This window comes from Camelus ferus, chromosome 20 (genome assembly GCF_009834535.1).
Source record: "Camelus ferus isolate YT-003-E chromosome 20, BCGSAC_Cfer_1.0, whole genome shotgun sequence".
Classification (NCBI taxonomy): Eukaryota; Metazoa; Chordata; class Mammalia; order Artiodactyla; family Camelidae; genus Camelus; species Camelus ferus.
Window position 1 is genome coordinate 7,452,229 of NC_045715.1, and position 19,458 is coordinate 7,471,686.

Sequence of the window (19,458 nt, forward strand, 5' to 3'; positions counted from 1 at the left end):
TACTGATGGTGGTACTTGATACACATCTTGTTCCTGGGTACCATGGCCAGTGGGTACTTGGTAAATTCCCTGATTTTGGTAGGAAGGTGGCACTTGGTAGATGGTGTCTCGAGGGCCGCCCTGTGGGTTTGGCACTTGATAGAGCTTCTGTGGGCCAAAGGCCTGGGGCATCAGTCCAGAAGTCGGCTGGTCCTGACTGGAGGAGGTCTCCTGCACAGGGCCAATCAGAAGCTTCACCCGGTTGCCGGGGACAATGCCTTGCCGACCGTGTAAGGAGCAGAGCCACCATCCTTCCAGCCCTCCTGTGTTCTGCTCTATGACAGTCAGGATGTCTCCCTTGCGAAAGGCCAGCTCCTCAGCACACTCTGGGACATTGTCGTATAAGGCTCTTGCCATAAGATTCTAGGAAGGAAAGAACAGAGGGAAATCTTGTTAGCGTCTCAGCTGAGTCCCTTTAACACCTAAAGCCCACGCGCTTACGGGAGGCACACTTCCTGGAAAGAAGAGAAGAATCTGGACAATAGCCTGTAAGGAGAAGAGCAGATGGTGCAGACGCAAGGCAGATCCATACGTCCGGCGTCTGCCACCAATGACATCAGACTGCCTCCTTGGAAAAGCTCCGAACACCACGAGGGTCCTTCCCTCCGGCCACAGACGCCGTGCCAAGGAATTCTGAGTAGCACTGGTAAGGAGTCAGAGAGCGTGCTACTTCCTTTCTTAAACCTAGTGGAAGGAATAAAATACCCCCAGGTATTCAAATGTGCTACGAGAGACAGCTCCCTCTCTCTCTCCTCCCCCCGCCCCCATATTGGAGGAAGAAAGAGTCAAAGAAAATGCCGGGAATAAACAGCACAAATGGCATTGATATTCCGTGTTAAAATGGAAACAGAAGTGCAATGATCTGTGCCTTGGCAGGCCTTAAGGATTCTTACTCTCAGTTGATCAAGAGGTCCTTGGATACAGGGAGAACCGACAAGCAAGCGTTCTCCCCATGGTCTTCGAGGATGGAGGGCAGCATGACAGTAGTCTCCATCTCCAGATCTGAGGGCGGGGCGCTTCAAAGAAGTAACCCCACGTGGGCAGATGCCATCTCTCCCTCTCTGTTTTTTTTATTCCTACCTTTTCCTGAGGGCCCCCCTCACCCTGCCACTTCATTTCCTTCTTCTTGAATCTCGCCATTCACATCGGAAAGGCTCTGCCTTCCCCTTTCATGGGCCCCAAACACTTTCTCTCTTTGTGTGAAGGCCTGTCTGGCACATCCAGTACTTAGCAGGCAGCCAAAGTAGGCATTCAGCAGAGAGCGGGCAGGCAGTACGTGCTGACATTCTTGGAAGCCTTTCAAAGGCTCTGAAGATTTCATTTCTTGGCGTTAGGAATGTTCCGCGGCACCATAGCAGCCGTCACCCCATGCCTGCTCCTTCCCGGCACACAGAGGAGTCGGGGAACGTTGTAAAGTCATCACGAGCTGTTGGAAAACTCAGAGCGATCTCTTGAGTGCTCCAGTACAGTGCTGGGGTGCACTCGATGTCCCTGAGATGACGGTTCCTGGGGGAAAGGGCTGCCGGCTGGATGGGGCATGCTGTTGCGACTACTCACTCGTGGAATTTGGGGCTGCTGTTGTTTGGACTTCTGCCCCCTGTTTTCTTCTCTAAAAATATGGATTTGATCTTTCAGCCTAGTGCTTTTCATTCCTTTGTCACCGACATACATTAATCATCTCCCCCTTACTGTGCCCCAATATCCGCGAGTCCTGCCCTGGCGCTGGTTCTCTCTGTGCGGTGGCTGTGTTGTGTGGTCAGTGGCTGGGGAGGGTCCTCCTTTCACTCTGCTAACCACACTCCTCTTAGCGCAGCTCCTTAACATGAGGCAAGGAGCTAAAGCCCTAGAGGTCAGTACCCAAGAAGCCTGGGGAAACTCTTTAAGAATAAGGTTGCAGCCCTTGCTCTTGACAGTTTTCTGATCTAGGAAGTCTGTGACGCAGGCAGGTGAGCAGTGAGGCAAGCTAAGGGGAAACTGATGGGTGTGTGTTCCAGGTGAAGGTTTTTACTCAGTATTTCTATTGTAAGAAGCTCCGGGTTCCTTCTAACAATTAAAAGTTCACATACGTAAAGATAAAGCCATGCAACATTGTATCCTGGCTTGAGGAACCACGTTAAGGATATTTTGGAATCCTAAAATCTCTTATGTTTCTCTTCTTCCATCTTTTGGGTGTTCCGTTATTGAAAGAAAAGTCACAGTTAAAGAAGACAAGATTCTGGTCCTTGTAGCTAAGTGATCTGAAGGAAATTACTCCCGCGCAGATGATGGAGCAGGAAGAGAGCGGACCACTCCGGCCTCTGCCCCTTTCTCTGGGGCCCATTCAACAACTGGGGATGGCTGGTGAGGAAGCCCCAAGACACAATCAGAAGTGGGAGGGTGGGGGCCAGTTCTGCGGGAGCTGGGGGCAGAGAGCTGTGCAGTTACGTTGGCTACGAAGAAGGGAAAGAAGAGAAACAGAAGCAGCAGAAGGGCTAAGGACTCCAGGCCTCCTCAGCATAAATAAGGTTGAGGCATCCGGAGCTGGGTCACGGCCGTGGAGCTCCGTGGAACGCTGAAATCCAGCCCTGAGCCACGCTCGACTCAGGGCAGACAGAAGTCCCTGTGTGACAGTTGTTCTGGACGGCCTTGTCTCCTGTCCAGTGCCCTTCCCACCTCCTGTCAGCAGCACGCTGACGTTTCTAGACAGGCCTCAGGAGCTGCTTCTCTGGGAAAACCTGGAGACCCTCTTGTGCAGGCGCCATGGAGGGGCGTCTCCTGACTGGCTGTCCACCATTTCCCAGCGGTCCTCCCCGCTGCCTCCAGAGACTGGGATGGACGGATGGACGGATGGATAGATGGATGGATGGATTTTTCTCTCTGTTCCTTTTTTTTTCCCTTTTTTTAAAAAAAGTTTTTCTTTTTTATTGACATGTAGTTGATTCACAATGTTAATTTCAGGTGTACAGCACAGTGACTCAGTTGTGCATGTACATACATATGTATATATATTTTTAGATTCTTTTCCATTATAGCTTATTACAAGGAAATGAATATAGTTCCCTGTGCTATACAGTAGGTCCTTGTTGTCTACTTTATATATAGTAATGTGTGGCGATGAGGATTTAGAAAGAGAGCTTGGCACGGTTGCTAGTGGAGGCACCCAGTGCCAGCCCGACCCCTCATGCTGATAGTTATTCTCGGCCCCGGCTGAACGGGAATAAGTTATTTCGTATCCGTGCTGGCTACAGGGAGCCAGTGTCCACACCCAGCCACTCTCCCGCACAGAAGCTTATGGTCCAGAGACCTTCAGAAAACACCTGGACCCGACCTCCCTGTTTCACAGAGGAGGAAACAGGTCTGGGGGGCCAGGGATCATCTGCGCAAGGCCACACTGTTGGAATCAGAGACGGGACTGAACCGTGGCCTCCTGGCTCAGTTTCTACTTCCAGAACTCTAAGCCACCTTAGCTCTCCTGCACAGTGTCTCCTTACTGGGCTCGATTCCATTTTCCAGTAAAGTTCTGAAGAGGACAAGTATTTCTGTCATGTCTATGGATAAAATAGGTTCTTGGGGTTTGGGGTCCTGGCCGTGTGACTTGGGCTGATTACTTCTCCCCTTTGCACCTTAACGTTCTCATCTGTAAAATGAGAATCAGGATAACATATACCTGCCTCACGGGTCTGCAGTGAGGATTCAGAGAGTTAATTCAAGTCAAGGACTTTAACACTGCCGGAGGCTTCGGGAGACGGTATGATTTTGTATTTAATGTGTTGATGGCACTTTGGCCTTAAGCTTCCTACCAGTTTACCTCCTTGGTTCTCGGTCAGGGGTCGGTCCTGTTCTAATGATGCTATTATGTATCTTTATACACATCTGATATTTCTCTTGCTCACAACTGTATTTCAGGAGAACTGTATCTTGAAGCAATATTTCTCTGAATTACTAATGAGTTCTGGTCATTGCAACCTCTTGTCAAGTATTTGCCTACAAACAGCAATAATGCAATTATTGGTTGTACTCAAAAGATCTTCTGAGACAAAATAATAATAATTAATAATATTACTGGACAAATTACGGATGAATCTCATTAGAGTCCAGCAGAGTACAGTCCATCAAAAGTGGGGAGGAACACGGGTGAGGCGCTTGGCTTTTGAAACTACCTGGTGAGTTGGGGCAAAAGTTCGGTTAGAAGCTAACAGCAAAGTTAACTTCAGCCAGAGCACAAACCATCTCATTTAAAAGCGCACAGGCAATCATTAACAGTCAGATCAAGAGTGAATTTCTCTGGCCAGGAGAAGGTGGAAGGACCCTCTCCTTCATGTAGAGTTGTGACTCCTTAAGGCCACAAAGGCATAAGGTGATTATCTGAACATCTTAGAAAAACCCAGGAGAGGCAGTTTGTCTGTTCAAGGCCTCCTCTTTCTCCCACCCTCCCTGGGATATTTATCTCCAGGGCAGGAAAGGTCAACACAGAAACACATCAAGGAGAGATAAGACAGCTCTGCAATTCTATGTTCAGTTGGAGGCTCCGCCCCCGGAGGCTGGCAGTTAGAAATGCAGCCAGAGCTCGGCAAAGCACCAAAACAGTCGGGGCACAGAACCTGAAAGCCAGAGGAACTTCAGACAATTATAGCCCAACTCTTTCATGTTGCAACTGAGAACAGTGAGGCCCAAGAAGTTAATGATCTGCCAAGTCACCTGGCAAGAAGGTCCCAGAGCTAAGAATCCGGGCCTCCTGCCTCCAGCTCCAGGACTGGACAGATGCACGTGTTACCAACGCTGTGCTTCTAACTGGGATTGGAAATCTGCATTGAGAGCCAACAGTCCTACTTGAGGAACCTAACTACCAGCCTTGAGCACCGGTCCCCACCCGATCTTCCTTGACGCCATCTTCTGGTTCCCATGATGACACTTCTTGCTTCTCCCTCTGGTTCTCGTGACCTCTCATCTTCCTTCTCCTTCACAGACTGATGTTCCCCCCATCTCTTTAGTAATCATGCTCCCAAGGGATCTCTCCTTTGCACCTTTCCCTTCTCTGTGAGCTCACTCCCTGCAGGAAATCTCATCTAGGCCGATGGCATCTGAACACGCAGGTAACACTGAGCTCCACAGCCCCAGCCTAGCTGTTTCTTCTGCGCACCAGTCCCTTATTTCTGATTGTGTAATGGGTATCTTCACCTTTAACTCGACAAGAGCAAAAACCCCTTTCTCCTGCTCTCAGTTAATAGCATGCACACAGCTGCCCGAGATCGGAGCCTCAGCGGTTTGCTGAGTCACTTCACAACCTGAACCCCAACCAGCTGGGGTCCGTCCTGCTCACCCTCCTCACAGTCACTCCTTGCTCAGGCCCTCAGCAACTTTTCTGGGGGGAAGGTGGGTGGGTATAGCAACTGCTTCCCAACTGGTTTTCCTGCATTCAGCCTCTTCCCACTTTAAAACCCATCTTCCACATAACCAGCGGAGTTATCTCCCCTGAACCGATCTCATTATTTCCCTTTCCAGTTCTCTGTAATAGTATTTCTCACAGTATCATTGTATTATACCACTCAAGACAGTCAACTCCTTACATTCAGGGAGGCTGTTACTCTTTTGGCATTTCCAGAACTTCACCCCAGTGTCTAAAATAAAATACACACTCATTAAATGTTTGCTAACTTGAAACAGATTCTGGACTCTGATTTCCTGGTTCTCTACAGAGAGGGTGAAATTGTTTTCTAGAGATGTCACCAGATACTTGGTTAAAATTTTCAGATGGATGCAGGAAGATGAACAGAACCAGAAAGGTACATGGCGTGTCCCAGTCATTAAGCCTCACAGCCAGAGAGTGTGGGAGACGGCGGGGGGGGGGGGGCAGGAAAGGGCCCTCCCCGCCCTGTGAAAACAGGATGATGACGCAGATGGGGGGCCTGCCCCCAGCGTCTACGCCACTAAGCAAACAGGAGGGCCAGGAGGAGCCGAGCATCCCAGTCGGATTAAACACAGTGGTCTCTGCGAGAGCCTTTTCTCCCTTCGGTGTAGCCGCCTCCATCTGGTGGCAGGTGACTGAGGACCATTCGTGCTTTGCCAGAATGTTTGGCCTCTGCTGTTCCGGGTTCCCAAGCTAAGCCCGAGGACTGGGAGGAAAACGCTGTACAGTATGACAGCAAGCATAGAGAGCCCCAGGTCACATGGTCGCCCCACTCTTCCTTGCCCCCCCCCCCCCACTGTTATCAAAATGCCAAGAAAGCTTATTAGGCCGGCTGCCAGGGAAACTATCTGCTATTCCAAATACGGAGAGGTGTGATTTATAATTTCCATGACGATTCATGCTGTTCTTTGAAGAGAAATGAGACACAATGGCTGCTGTCGCCCTCCCTCCCCACCCCACCCCCCGGACTGATAGTATCATCAGTGGCCCCACTTCCTCTCATTATTTGACTTCATTCTATATTTATCGTGCAGAGCTCCCGCCAAGGCCTCGGGGCTGCCAGGTTCTCGACAACGTGACCTTCCTGGGCCCAACCCAAAAACTTTAGCCCTGGACTCTGGCAGGGACACACACACACACACACACACACACACACACACACACAGTCAAGGAGGAAACAGCCATTGTCAAGGAAATCGGTCCTAAAGGAAGTGGCTGAGGAATGAGCATCATCAAGGTCAGTCTCTGGACACAGTGGAGAAGAGAAGGAAAGGACCCTGTGTTTCTGTGTCTGCCGACAAAGATCAGCTCAGGTCTTTTCCATGGTATCCATCCAAGATATTGGATATAGTATCTTGCAATAAACCACAATGGAAAAGAATAGAAAGAATATATATATATAAAACTGAATCACTGCTGTACACCTGAAAATAACCAATATCGTAAATCAACTATACTTAATTCAAAAACATCAGCTCAGGTCTGAGGGCTGTCGAAACAGTCTGGCTTCCTCCCACCATCGCCTGTAGGATACAGGGGGATGTAGGATTTCCCCAAAGACGTAAGCAGCCATCGAAGGCACACACAGATATCTACAAGTGTCTGGATTTTGATTCTTGGAATATCTGGTTTACACCTGGGTTCTTTCATCAGATGATCTGGAATGTTGAATTTTTTAAAGAGTTGAATCCTCTGGGGATTGTTAAGTAGCAGACACAAAGCTATCAGGTCCAGGAGTCAGAAGATACTCGGCAGAGCACATCCAAGTCTTTTCTCAGAGATATCTGTCGCCTGCGACTGACACACTTTTCATTCTGTGATCTGAACTAGCCACCAGAAGGCAGCATGAGATCCTGGGAGGCCCCCTAGTCACACTTCTGACCCTAGCACATGCCACCAGAGAGTCCTCTAGTACCTAGACCACATTACAGCCAATGATTTTCACTTTCTGGAAGGTTCTTCCAACTCCTATGAGTATCTTGGGCTCTCTCTGAATGTTCGTGGCATTTACTCTGTCCCAGGTCCTCACATCTTTTCAGATTTTCCAGCTTTGTGAAGTTTAGCTCTAGCATTGTCTTTTGAGCATTCCTGAATGGGAGATGCTCCAAGAAATGTGACACTAGACACCCATCTCCCATCATCTTTGACATTGCAGCAGCCTGATGTACATGGGGGGCTGTGCCCTCTGATGGCTGCCCAGAGAGCTCCCAGGTTGGGGACGCTTCCTGTCCCTTTCATATTGGCCTGTTCCTGTGTGACGAGGGATCATTCAGAACTCAGAGTTACTTCGGTGGTTCATATATCAAAGTGATACTACTTCTTCAAAGTTGGTGAGAAGATCTGATGCTCACTGCAAATTTCGATATTTGAATCTCAGAATTTTCCATCTGATCAGATTTGGTAACATTGTATAAACTGGGAGATTTAAAAAGCGATTCTTCAAGTGCTGGGTTCCTGCTTAGAATGAATGCCATATATTCACCCTTAATTTAAGGTCCATGCAGAACAGAAAAATTCATGCTGGGATTTGTTTGCCAAGAAACCAATAAAAGCCTAGAATAAACTGTTTCATAGAAGAAAAATGACAAGCGGTTTGTTCGTGGCATGCATGTGTGTACGTGTGTGACTTTACAGCCAACTTCTATTACTTCTTGGCCAGTTATGGAGGATGGATTTGATTGCTGACAGTATTTGTGAAAAACAATTTAGCTTTTCCTCCCAAGTCTGATCATCAGACCTTTAAGACCTTAATTTTCTACTCTTCTGTGGTCTTTGAGATTTTCTTGAGCAGCTCCCGAGGGTCTGAGAGATAGTGAGAGAACAGCCTGGTTTCTGTGGGTATTCAGCATCAGAAGTCACCTACTGCTTGATCAGAACCAACTAGGCTGGGATTTCAGACCAAGAACAGAGCCTAGAGATCGCTCTCACCCAGTCTTCTTGTTTTACAGACCAGAGGGTCTCCTATTAGATTAGCAGCGGAGCCAGAACTCACAACTGGTTCCCCTCTTAATCTAGGATTTTTTTTCCACTGGACTAGGCTATGTTTCTCGAGAACCTTCTCCATCTTAAAATTTACTACTGTTCCTATTAAGTCTTGGAATTTATAAGCACTTGTCCCAGGTTGCCTGGTTTTGCTAGATGTAAGTATAGTGTATTGGCAAAGGATCAAAACACGGGGCAGGCACAAACACTTTTCAGGGTCTGTCCCTACATAAATCTGAGAGGCGTTATATAGTGATGAAGGCCTGACACCCACTCACCCAAAAGATAGGTTTTACTAACAATAAAACAACCATCTGGATTTCAGCCAATAGTGTGGCACCGGCTCACATCTATCTGCCTGTCTAGACAACTCCCTGCAACATCCAGGTACTTGGGGGAGTGAAGTGAGAATTAAGTTATAAAGGAGTAGGAGACCCTAGTCCACAGATATTACTCTGTTTCCCCAAACTGTATTACTTCTCAATGGTCAAAAATACACGAGTTGTAGCATCTAATAAAGGATTTGAAAGAAGGGAAAGATCTTCCTATTTTTACATTTCCTTGCATCTTGTCTTCCTACACCAAGGTCTGCAGCCCCCAAGGTATGAAGTTATATCCAGACCCACGGATGCCAATATGCACATGAACCAGCCACCCTCTTCCACCTCCCAGTCAGAACCCAGTGCATGTAACGTGGATGCCACCCCTCACTGGAACTCTTTTAGATGACGCCTGACCTAGGTTTGGGGCTGGACTGGTATTATCCCACTTAACTTGCAAGGTCCTCAAAGAGTTTTTAAAAAGTGGATCCGTACACTTGGCTGCGAGGTTGTGTACCATCAAATACTGTTGGCACGACAACTGCAGGGTCGTCCCAGGAAAACCTTTAGTTGCGGCAGCTTCTCTGCTCCAAGAGGGAGGAGGGATGGCAGGAGCAAAGGGAAGAGAAGAAAAGCTCAAAATGGAAGTGATGACGTTGTTGGGTGGCGAGGTGTACAGACAGGCTCCCACGTGCACACGTGATATACCACTTTCCGAGAATAAAACAGTTTTCTTCAAGGCCCGGTTCTAAACGCACGTTCCATTATCGTGTACGTAATATACCTAACAGGAAGATCAAAGATAAAGCCAAAGGAAGCCTTCAGAGAATTCAGGCGGCACTGGAGATGGTCTGATGGTTCGACATGCAACCTCGTGAGACCCCCCGCTTCTTAGTATTTTGTGGTATTTACTCGAACTGGGGCTGAGCATTTAAGAGGAAGCTTGCTTTTGGTTAACACCTGTTACATTAAGCCCAATCTGAGTTGTGATAAAATTATGACAAACAGTTCTATGCTTGCATTTTTGTGCTTCTATTACATAAAAGCAGTAAGGCAGTTATTTTTAAGCAGAAGGAAGGAGGGGAGATTAGACCTGTGATTCTTCAGTGCCCTTTGGCAATGTTTAGAGACATTTTTGGTTGTCATGTTGTGTATGTGCACGTGACTGGTAAGCTAGTGGCTAGAGACCAGGGGTGCTGCCAAACAGCCTCCAGGGCACAGGCCCCACGGCAAAGATTTATCCAGCCCCAACGTCAGTGGTCTGAAGTGCAGAAATCCTGGATGGAAGGCCGGACACTAAACTGCTAACAGAGTCTAATCTCAGCCCTCGCCTCGTAAGACTAAACACGATGAAATCACTGCCTTCTGTGCCTCTGTTTCCCCATCTGCAAAATGAGGATAATGAACATGTTCTTTATAATAAAATCATGGCGTCATGAAATTTTATATGTGAGACCCTCTGATTTCTTCAGAAGGGTCTCTATAAAATCAAAGCACAGTTATGATTACTGCACTATCATGAGCTCATGAAATTGTGTCTGAAGAACTGTACTCCTCCCCCTCAAGAAAAAAAAATTCCTCTGGGGAAAGAAAACAAACCAGAAATGAGCTCATCACGATGACACCTGCCATACCAACAAAACAGACACAGTACAGAGAAACGAAATTCTTCCCCTCCAGCAGTGAAGTAAGCTGCGTCTGTAATTAAGATCTTAATAAGGGAGGCAGGAGGCTTGATGTAGACGCTGCGGGCTGTGAAGTGCAGAGCTGTTGAGCCAGGTTTCAACAAGAACGACTGAAATCCAAGCCCCCTCCCTGCTTCAGGCTCTCAGGTGTCCTCCGTACAGTCCAGATTTCCCAATGGGCTTTCCTTCATTTCTACAGATGCCTGTTTCTGCGAGGAGAAAGAAAGGGACTACCTTCTTATTTACAAGTAAGTGTTATGCTGCAAATATTATTTACAAGCAAACATGCAAAATTTGCCTGAATCCGCTTTAAAAAAGTCTCTTGGATGATCTCCTGATAAAAAGCTGAAAAAAGTCAGAAGAAAGGCTGGCGTTAGGCAGAAGGGACAATGCCTTTGCCAGCTCATTGATCTCTGGAGCCGCTCATGTTGACAGTCTAGAGCGACCATGTGTCCCTAAACTTTCCGAGACAGTCCCGTTTCAAATGTCCTTCCTATTGGCAGACCATCTGCCCCATCTTGGGGTCTGTGAAACATGGATATATACCCAAAGAAATGATATATATTTTAAATTAAAAATAAAAGATAGGCCTCCAAGTATCTATCTTGCTACTGTGTCTGCCTTGACTGAATTTGGGATTTGGGAGGAAAAAAAGATGGGTACTGATGAAAGTCTGAGACTGAGTCAGTGGGCATGTCTCTAGTTGACAACGTGATCCTTCTAAGGAAACGAGATCCTCTCCAAGGGCAAGGGGCCAGCTTCGCAGTGCACGCTGTTGGGCTGACTGTTCTATCGTCCTCCTCCCCTCTGCCCCTAGTTAAGGGGATGCTCATCACAGCTCCGAGTGAAAAAGCTGGAGAATCACAGAATATAACGGGTGCTCTATCCCAGAGGAGCACTTGGGGGGGCAGAGGACTTCAGAGTCTTGCTCTGCTGGTGCTGACATGATGGCCAGGAGCACTGCTGGTCCTCCCACCCACTTCCTGCTCCCTCTGAGTCATGTTACAAACGATTAGTCACAGAAAACAGAAAACAACAATCACCAATTCATCGACAGACCAGAGACACGTCCTGTTGGATAGTAAGACTCTGAACTCCAAGGCGGCCAGACTGTCTAGATAAGTCCACCTTATTGCCTTCCCTGTGTGCTGACTTTGCTTGTTACGGTTACTGGGGGCCAAGGGCTGGAACCCGAGCTCGTTCTGCCAGGAGAGCACAGAGCCTGGGGCAGAGGCCCCGGAGTCAGCCCCACCTCCTGTGGGAGGGAGGTGCTAAATTAAGGGTAACAAACTGACTCCTGCAAGTGAAGTGAGGTTAAGGTTAATTTATACAAGAGGCAGCATAGGGTGTCCCCATAACTAAAAGAAATTAGGAAAAATAGTAATGGTATATCATACTGTCTAAATATATATTGCTTTAATTAAATAGAAAGATCTGGTTCAAATCTTAGCGTTATATGCCTTTTGGTGGCTGCAACTTTCTATTGAGTTTCACAAATATTGAAACCCCCACTCCCAACACACACACACACAGCAAAGAAAGGAACTCAACTTAAATTCAAAAGGAGCTGCCAGACATTTTTGTGCAGAGCTTGTACTTTTACATTTTCATGGTTGCACAATCTTTATTTCTGGTAAACATAAACATCGTTCCACATAAGGAACACGTTTGGTAACATCTTACAACTACTGCTTTGACATATTAGAAATATCAGGAAAAATTCTCATCTCCAAAGAAATAAGACCTCTCCTGAACGATGAACCCAGCCTTTGAATAAGGATCATGAACCACCTACTTAAATACCATTTAGCACAATTAACGGTTGAGGGAGAGGTTCGGGAAAAGGACCAGCTTTTTTTTTTTTTTTAATAAGAATAAATTGGTATTTAGCACTCCCTGATGGGGCCCAGCCACATGTATTTGAAAACATTCCACTGGCAATTTTACCATCTCCATGATCAGCTGTCCCCACAACGCGCCACCACCTTGACCATGAAAAATCACTCTCACACCATCACTGCTGGCATTTTCTGGAGTGCTTGTTCCAGCCTCCTCAAAACATACTCCTCAATTCATCTAGATTTCATTGTCTACCTTCTGAAAGAATCACTCTTTCCAGTGGAGGGTGGAAAACGTCACCAACAAGGGATTTATCTTAAACGGAAGATTCCTCTGGAAGACAGTCTTTTGCAGCTAAGCTGTAATGGTCCCCAGGCGTGCGGAGTCCTCATTAACCAGTAAGAATTCCCTCGGGGAGATGACTGGAATGTTCAAAGTAAATAAGATGGAGGAGGGTACTGCTGACGAACTATAAACAGGGTTATTTGGGGGGGGAGGGGAGTCCACACTCTTTGCAATCATCCATTGCCTAGGTAACCGGCAGCTATGCTTTGCATTTTAAGTTGGAAATAGAGGATTTCTTCCCAGTGGCCGTTTTGTTTATCTTGGCAAAGAGGCTTGGTAATTAAGTCTATATGTTACTGCAGAGTAATTCCATGGTCCCAGGGGGCTGGGATTTCAAACCAATTTGTTTAGGTTTCTTTCTAACCCTAAAATGACCTAAAAATAGATCACCAAGACCTCTGATTTTTCATCTCCGTCACTCTGACTGCAGTAGGATGAGGGTATGAGCCCCATTCACTAACTTTGGACTTCACCTCTCATTTGCTACATTCATGAGTTTCTCTTTTCCTCACACATATTTTTTATTTTATTTATTTATTTTTTAATTGAAATGTAGCCAATTTACAATGTTGTGTCAGCTTCCAGCATACAGCATCATATTTCAGTCATACATGTACATACATATATTCCTTTTCCTTCTAGGTTACTACAAGGTATTGAATATGGTTTGCTATGGATAAACAATTCTAGCCAATGTTTCCTCTGACATTTTTATCTACATAATGCTTCTATATCTGTCTGAGTATATGTATTATATCTATCTTATAACACATCATATACTAGCTGCCATTTAAAAATGCCTACTGTGTGCTAGGAACTGATGACCTTCATATATTATCTCCTTACAACTGTCTGATGAGACAGGTATTGTGACTCGTGTTTTATAAATGAGGAAATGGGGCCTGAAGTAGCTTGCCTAAAATTATACTGTTAGAAAGTAACAAAAGTGGGATTTGAAACAAAATCCATATTCTTTCCACTGTGCCACACAGCAAGACTCTTTCAAGAGGTATTTGTGTAAGTACTTTATGAAATCCAACATTCAGTTCGATATTTGTTGAGCACCTACTCTGAGCAAGGTCCTGTAATTTCAGGAATGTCAAATCTTATTAACAACAATGAAGATAGCAAGTCACTCATATATCAGCAAGTGGGGACGTAGGTGTGCTGGTAACTCCTGTGTCTGGCATCTGCATTTCTACAAGACACGTCCAGACCCATGGAACAGTCAGCAAGATTCAGCCAGCTTAATCTAGTGACTGGGCTTTTGGCACAATCCTGTCACCAAGTCTTGAGTCCGCACTATCCTTTCAACATCTATTGGGCATCTACTCACACAAGCAGAGCTGGGCTGACCAGCGCCGTCCACTTCCATACGCAGGGGCCATGGTAAATGCCCTACCATGGCAACAGTCTTGTCTAGGCCTTACAACGATCCTGTGGGCAGTTATTATCCTTATTTTACAGATAAGAAAACTGAGGCTCAGAGAGCTTATTTTGCCCAAGGTTACAGAGCATTAAGTCATAGGAAACAGAAATGCCTTTTCCCAAACCCCACACTCTATCTGTGCTGTAAGGACACAGAAGACCAAGTCCCTGCCCCCCCACCCCAAGGCCATAACAGACTCTGGATCAGACTTTTTATTCAAGGACTTGTCTATCGGTCTGCCTCTACATACAAATAAAGGGTGAATCTCTCGTATTCAGTGGGGCTTTCCTAAAACTGGACGGCCCCAGTGGGCAACCTAAGTGAGTTACAGGTGTTATCTGGATAGTGATCTGATGGAAAGGGATTAACGAGTAAGGAACTGCTAACGGAGCAGGGCAGAGGTGAAAAACAGAAAGCCTGTCGTAGGAATCACAGGACAGTCAAGGAGATGAAGGTTTAGGCTTTGGGTTGTTCTACGGAGTAGATGGATGAGGAGACTCGACTCCTGGGATGTGACAGACTAACCAAGTCACACAGGCACAAAGAGACAGGGCAAATGAATGGAAGCAGCCAGGGACAGCAGAGTCCAAAGAGAGGAGGGAGGGAGGGAGGGAGGGAGTACTGGGCGTGCTTTAAGTGTGTCATGTCTGTGTGGGTGGCAGGCAGGGGGCAAGCCCTACAGAAGTCTGGTATTAGAGGAGCATAAAGAATGCTTGAATGAAAAAAATGAGAGACGATGAGGTCATAAGGGCACAAAAGAGGAGGGAATTTGCCAAGAGGCTTGGAAAGTAGAGAGGTTTTTTTTTTTTTTTTTTTTTTTTTTTTTTCCAGAAGTGAGGGTGGGGGGGACGCAGGCAGGAAGCCACTGGTGAATTCTCAGAAGAGAGCTGATGGATATTCCAGCAAGGAGAGGATGCTGAAGGAATCTCTGTTGCTGTGCAACTTGCTAGATTTGGTGTTCTCAGAACACCTTCATTCTACCAAGACTTTGTGTAGGTAAGTCATTAGCTCTGAAAATGGGCTTGCTCAATAAATAAATACATAAATAAATAGTTAATATTTTTCAAAGCATCTTTTGGTCCTTTAAAATTTTTAGATCATGCAGAAATTTTAAAAGGGAGGCAGGGGGCAGGTGTCTCTAATTTGGAGTGTGCAGCAACACACCATTTAGAAGAGAATAAAAAATTTAAAACCAAAACATCGAAACAAGGAATCAGGAATGATACAGGTTATAAATGGCCATACTAACTAAATCAAAGACACTCGACCATGTGTTCTCAAGCTACTTTGAGAAAATAAAAGTATTTTTCAAAGCCCCTCAAAAGCTTTTAATAATACACACTTCCTGGTTTCCCTAAGCTCCTTGACCCACATTAAGCCAGAACATAGGACTCTGAATTTCAGAATATAGTTTCCTTATTTGTTAAGTTCTAGTTCTTCAAAATGTTTAAGAATGAATTTGTTGAACTGTAGACTAGATAGATAATGTAGAATTTTCACGTAGGCACAAAGGGTATAGAAATTTGGCAAAGCCACAAAAGTTGCTCAGTTATTAGAGATCAAACAGGCAATGCCTGGGAGGCACTGACCAGGCCCGGGCCTGCACAGAGTGGGCGGGGTCTCGGGCCTCTGCTCAAACACAGCTGTGCATGGGCCCTTCAATTACCTTCCTGGCCATCAGCAGCAACCATCCACCTACAGACCCTCAGGAGGGAAGCCTTCACAAGCAAGTCACAGCCAAGGGGGCGGGGGCGGGGGCAGCCCCTGCCCCCGCCCCCGCCCCATTTCAGAGCATGCTCTGCAGAGGCAGAGGAGCGTTTGGAAAACGCTTCCTAAATGAGGCCCCGCAATTTACTATCAGAGAAGCTCAGATGGAATCCTTCAAACGTAAGTGGAACACTAACTACAGACCAGAGCGACTGGAGCCTTCCTATGAAGAAATGAAGACACGTACAATGAGATAAAAATAGACTAGATAGATGCTAACCAAAAAAAAAAAAAAAAAAAAAAAAAAAGTTCACCAAAGTAACAGCTTACATTCCACAGTTCTCAAGATTACTGTAAATACTTAGCTGGCCGACCTGGAGCTGTGTGGAAGTTCAAGATGAGGGGAGGCTCAGTTGTTCTCTAGTTATGATCCCTGAGGTAGCCAAACCAGATAATCCGGTTAAAAAAAAAAAATCTTATAGTGGCTGGATTATAAATCTCTCAGTGAACATTTTTAAGTCTGACGGTGCTAAATTCATAGTGTTTAGAGCAAACATAGCGTCTAAAAGACCTTTCCTGTCTCCAGGATTTTACAATCTACTAATTATCTGATTTTACTCCCTAGGTTGCTCAAATTAAACACATAACTGCCAAACGCGCGTTGTATTTTGCTTTGTAGAGTTATTGTCTTAAAAAAAAAAAATCTATCCTGCAGAAAGACTTTGTATGAAATAGAGTCTTAAACTTCCTGGGAGAAGACACAGTCACACAGGACATTTGAGGGAGGTCACAGGTAGGTTCTTTCTCTTTCTTTAATAGTGATTTAAAGTCACAAGTTCCAGAGCCAGATCACCTTGGTTCAAATCCCAGCTCCACCACTTTTTAGCTGTGTGGCTTTGGACAAATTACTTAGCCTCTCTGTGCCACAATTTCCACATTTGAAAATGAGTATAAAGTATTAACATTACCTCATGGAGTTAATTGGGAGAGTTAAATACGACAATCCTGCATTGTCATGGTGAGTCTTAAGAACTGTTATTTATCACTCTTCTACCTTTGTGTCATTCCCCCTACTCAAACTTACAAAATCTCCTGAGATAAAATTGTCCATTATTAACTAGAGAGAAAATAAGCTTTATAAGAAAGGGAAAGTAGATTGCTTCAGCTATTGGTTCCTTTTAGAATCACCACAAGGTGTCAATCTGTCATTTGGTTTGTCGGAGGGAGAAGTCAGTAGTTTTGCTGGTGAAGTTGTCCACAAGCTAATAAAAATCATCTATTTACATCACCTGGCAGGATGTTTGACACTGCTAAGACCTGGCGAAGAGGCAGGTTTTCCCCAAGAACGCCAATCACGGTTCACATCGTCAGTTGCCATGACATTTTCTTTCCACAAAAGTAAGACTAAACAGGATGAGGTCACTGGATAAAAGTGACTTTAGACTTTGTCACTTGCCAGATCGCAGCACTCAACATTGAAAACAGCCATTTATACTTTTGAATAATAAATGTATGAACGTATTTTCTCTTTTTTGACCCTTCCAGCTGGTTTTTATGAAACTCAAGGTGTTCAGCAATGGGGAGAAGGACAAAGAGTCATTAAGTAGTATCTGGAAATGAGATAATAGTAATTCCTATCACTGTTCTAAATAAGGGAACTGTGGAAAAATGGGGTGAACTGCTTCAAGAAAGCAAGCTTTCCTGCCAGGTAGAAAGCTTTTTTCCTGGTTGCATCAAGTCAAACATATTAAGAATCTTCAGGATTATCCACTCCCCTGATCTTTCCTATTGAGGCAGAAAATGGAAAGCTGATAGTACAGTGATAACTGATACCTGTGTCTTCAGAGAGGTCTCACCTTTTCAAGGAGAACTATAACTCATGCACTACAATAAAGACTTTCGACATTTAGATTTAGAGCTACTGAAGAAGATTTATAGCTTTTGAATAAAAGATTAATCACTGAGGTTAGCCAGTGGCTATTAGCCAGAACTAAGTATTTACAACCTCATATTAAAAAAGGATGAGCCAGAAGCTAGGTAATTCAGAAAGAAAGCAAAGTAGCTCCCAGCTACCACAATCCTGAAGGTCAGACAGGTGATGGTGATGCGAATTGCCAATCCAAAAGCACAACCACCTGCCTAAATTCTTTTTAATACCCTGTTTGTTTAAACGCACTAGCATTGCACCTATTCAGAAGTATTCCTCTTCCAAGGAAAATTCACATCCAGTTCATTGCAATCTGCTCTGAATAGGGTCTGTGGAAGCTGCTTGCCTGGTTAGATGGGGGCAAGTTCAACAAAATGGGGTATTCTAAGCAAGTCATAATCCTTTTGCCAAGAATAAACACAAGGAGGAGTGAAATGCATGGGAAAATAACACTGAGTGCTATGACACTGAGTTTCAGGGACATAAGCTTGCTGGAGCCTTCAGACCCTCAGTCGATTCAAACGCCAATAAAATGCTTTCAAGAAATGGCAAATACTCATTTGTTCTTAATCCAGCATCATTTATGGATGTCAAAATTCTCCACCATCAGCTGTGTAACAGTACCTGGGACTTTTAAGGTCTCCCACCAAAAGTACATATGGCAAGGTGCTTCCCGAAGCAAACGCGCCAAAGCCAAGGCTGAAAACAGCTTTAACAACCAGTGTGAGAGACTCAGCAGTTCTGATTCCTCTCTTATTACAGTTCCCGGGACAGTGGAGGCCAGGCCCCGGGAAGCCGCGGAGACTTGAGTTAAGGCGCGCTCGGCTTCAAGTTAGACACCCGCTGATCTACAGCGGCTGCTGCATCCTGGCTCTAAGACCAACTCCCCGCAACTTTCAGGGGAGGTGGCCCCGGGTGTGCCGTAGCTCCCGGCGTGGGTCTTAAGAGACCGGGTCTCTGCCTGCCTGCTTGTATGCCAACCTCAGTGACTGAGCCCCATCTCAGAACCCTCTCGGGCACAGCAGAGGTCCCCGCAGAGGAGTTGTCACAGTGGGACACGGACACGGACACGGACACACACACACACACACACACACGGAAACCTTTTGTAAAAGGAGCCCTCCTACCTTATACTTCATCTCGGCAGCGGGGAATTGAGCCGTTTTCCTACACTAGTTACACTGCATTAAGCACTGACGAGTCCGTCCCTCCATCGAGCGCTGGGCTAAATGAGAGAACCGCCCGGACTCGGCCGCTGGTCAGTCGCAGTGCGCGGAGCTCTGGCGCACCTACGCCCGCCAAGCCTCTTAACTCACTGTTTTGCTCGAGGCGGGCGGAGCGCGGGCCTCATTTGCATCCCGATTCCCCATTGGCTAGTGGGCCAAGGTAACGCGGATGCTCCGCCCACCCTTAACTCCCGAAAACTGACAAAGAACTTGTAATGTGATCATTTCTTTTTACATTGTCAGAAAGGGTGGAAAATAAAGCGGGGAACCGTCCCGAACCTTACTCCACCCCCGCCCCCACCAAAAAAAAAAAAAAAAGAAAGAAAGAAAAGAAAAAGAAACCGGGAAAGGAGATATATTCTTTTTAAGATTAACCTAAGTTTTAAAGAAATCGAATTCACAAAGCAGTCTGACAGTCGCGCTTCCTGTGACCTGGCAACTCCTTCATAAACCCATTTCATTTCAAAGCCATTCACCTCACAATCTCTACATGAAACGAACTCGGGGAACAAAAGGTTTTCTGTCTCCGGGTCCCTTTTTACTAACTACCCCTGCTGATATCTCTCTCTCTCT

The 19,458-nt window shown here is 45.8% G+C and overlaps 1 protein-coding gene across 1 annotated transcript in view; it reads right to left on the minus strand.

Annotated features, from left to right (window-relative positions):
* The window catches only part of NEDD9 (neural precursor cell expressed, developmentally down-regulated 9), a 47,797-nt gene extending 28,823 nt beyond the window's left edge, over positions 1–18,974 (minus strand). Inside the window, 2 exon segments of the mRNA XM_006181085.3 lie at positions 1–402; positions 18,787–18,974. Coding sequence (XP_006181147.1) covers positions 1–402; positions 18,787–18,798 — 414 coding nt within the window. The 5' untranslated portion in view covers positions 18,799–18,974.
* Positions 18,975–19,458: the final 484 nt, after the last annotated feature.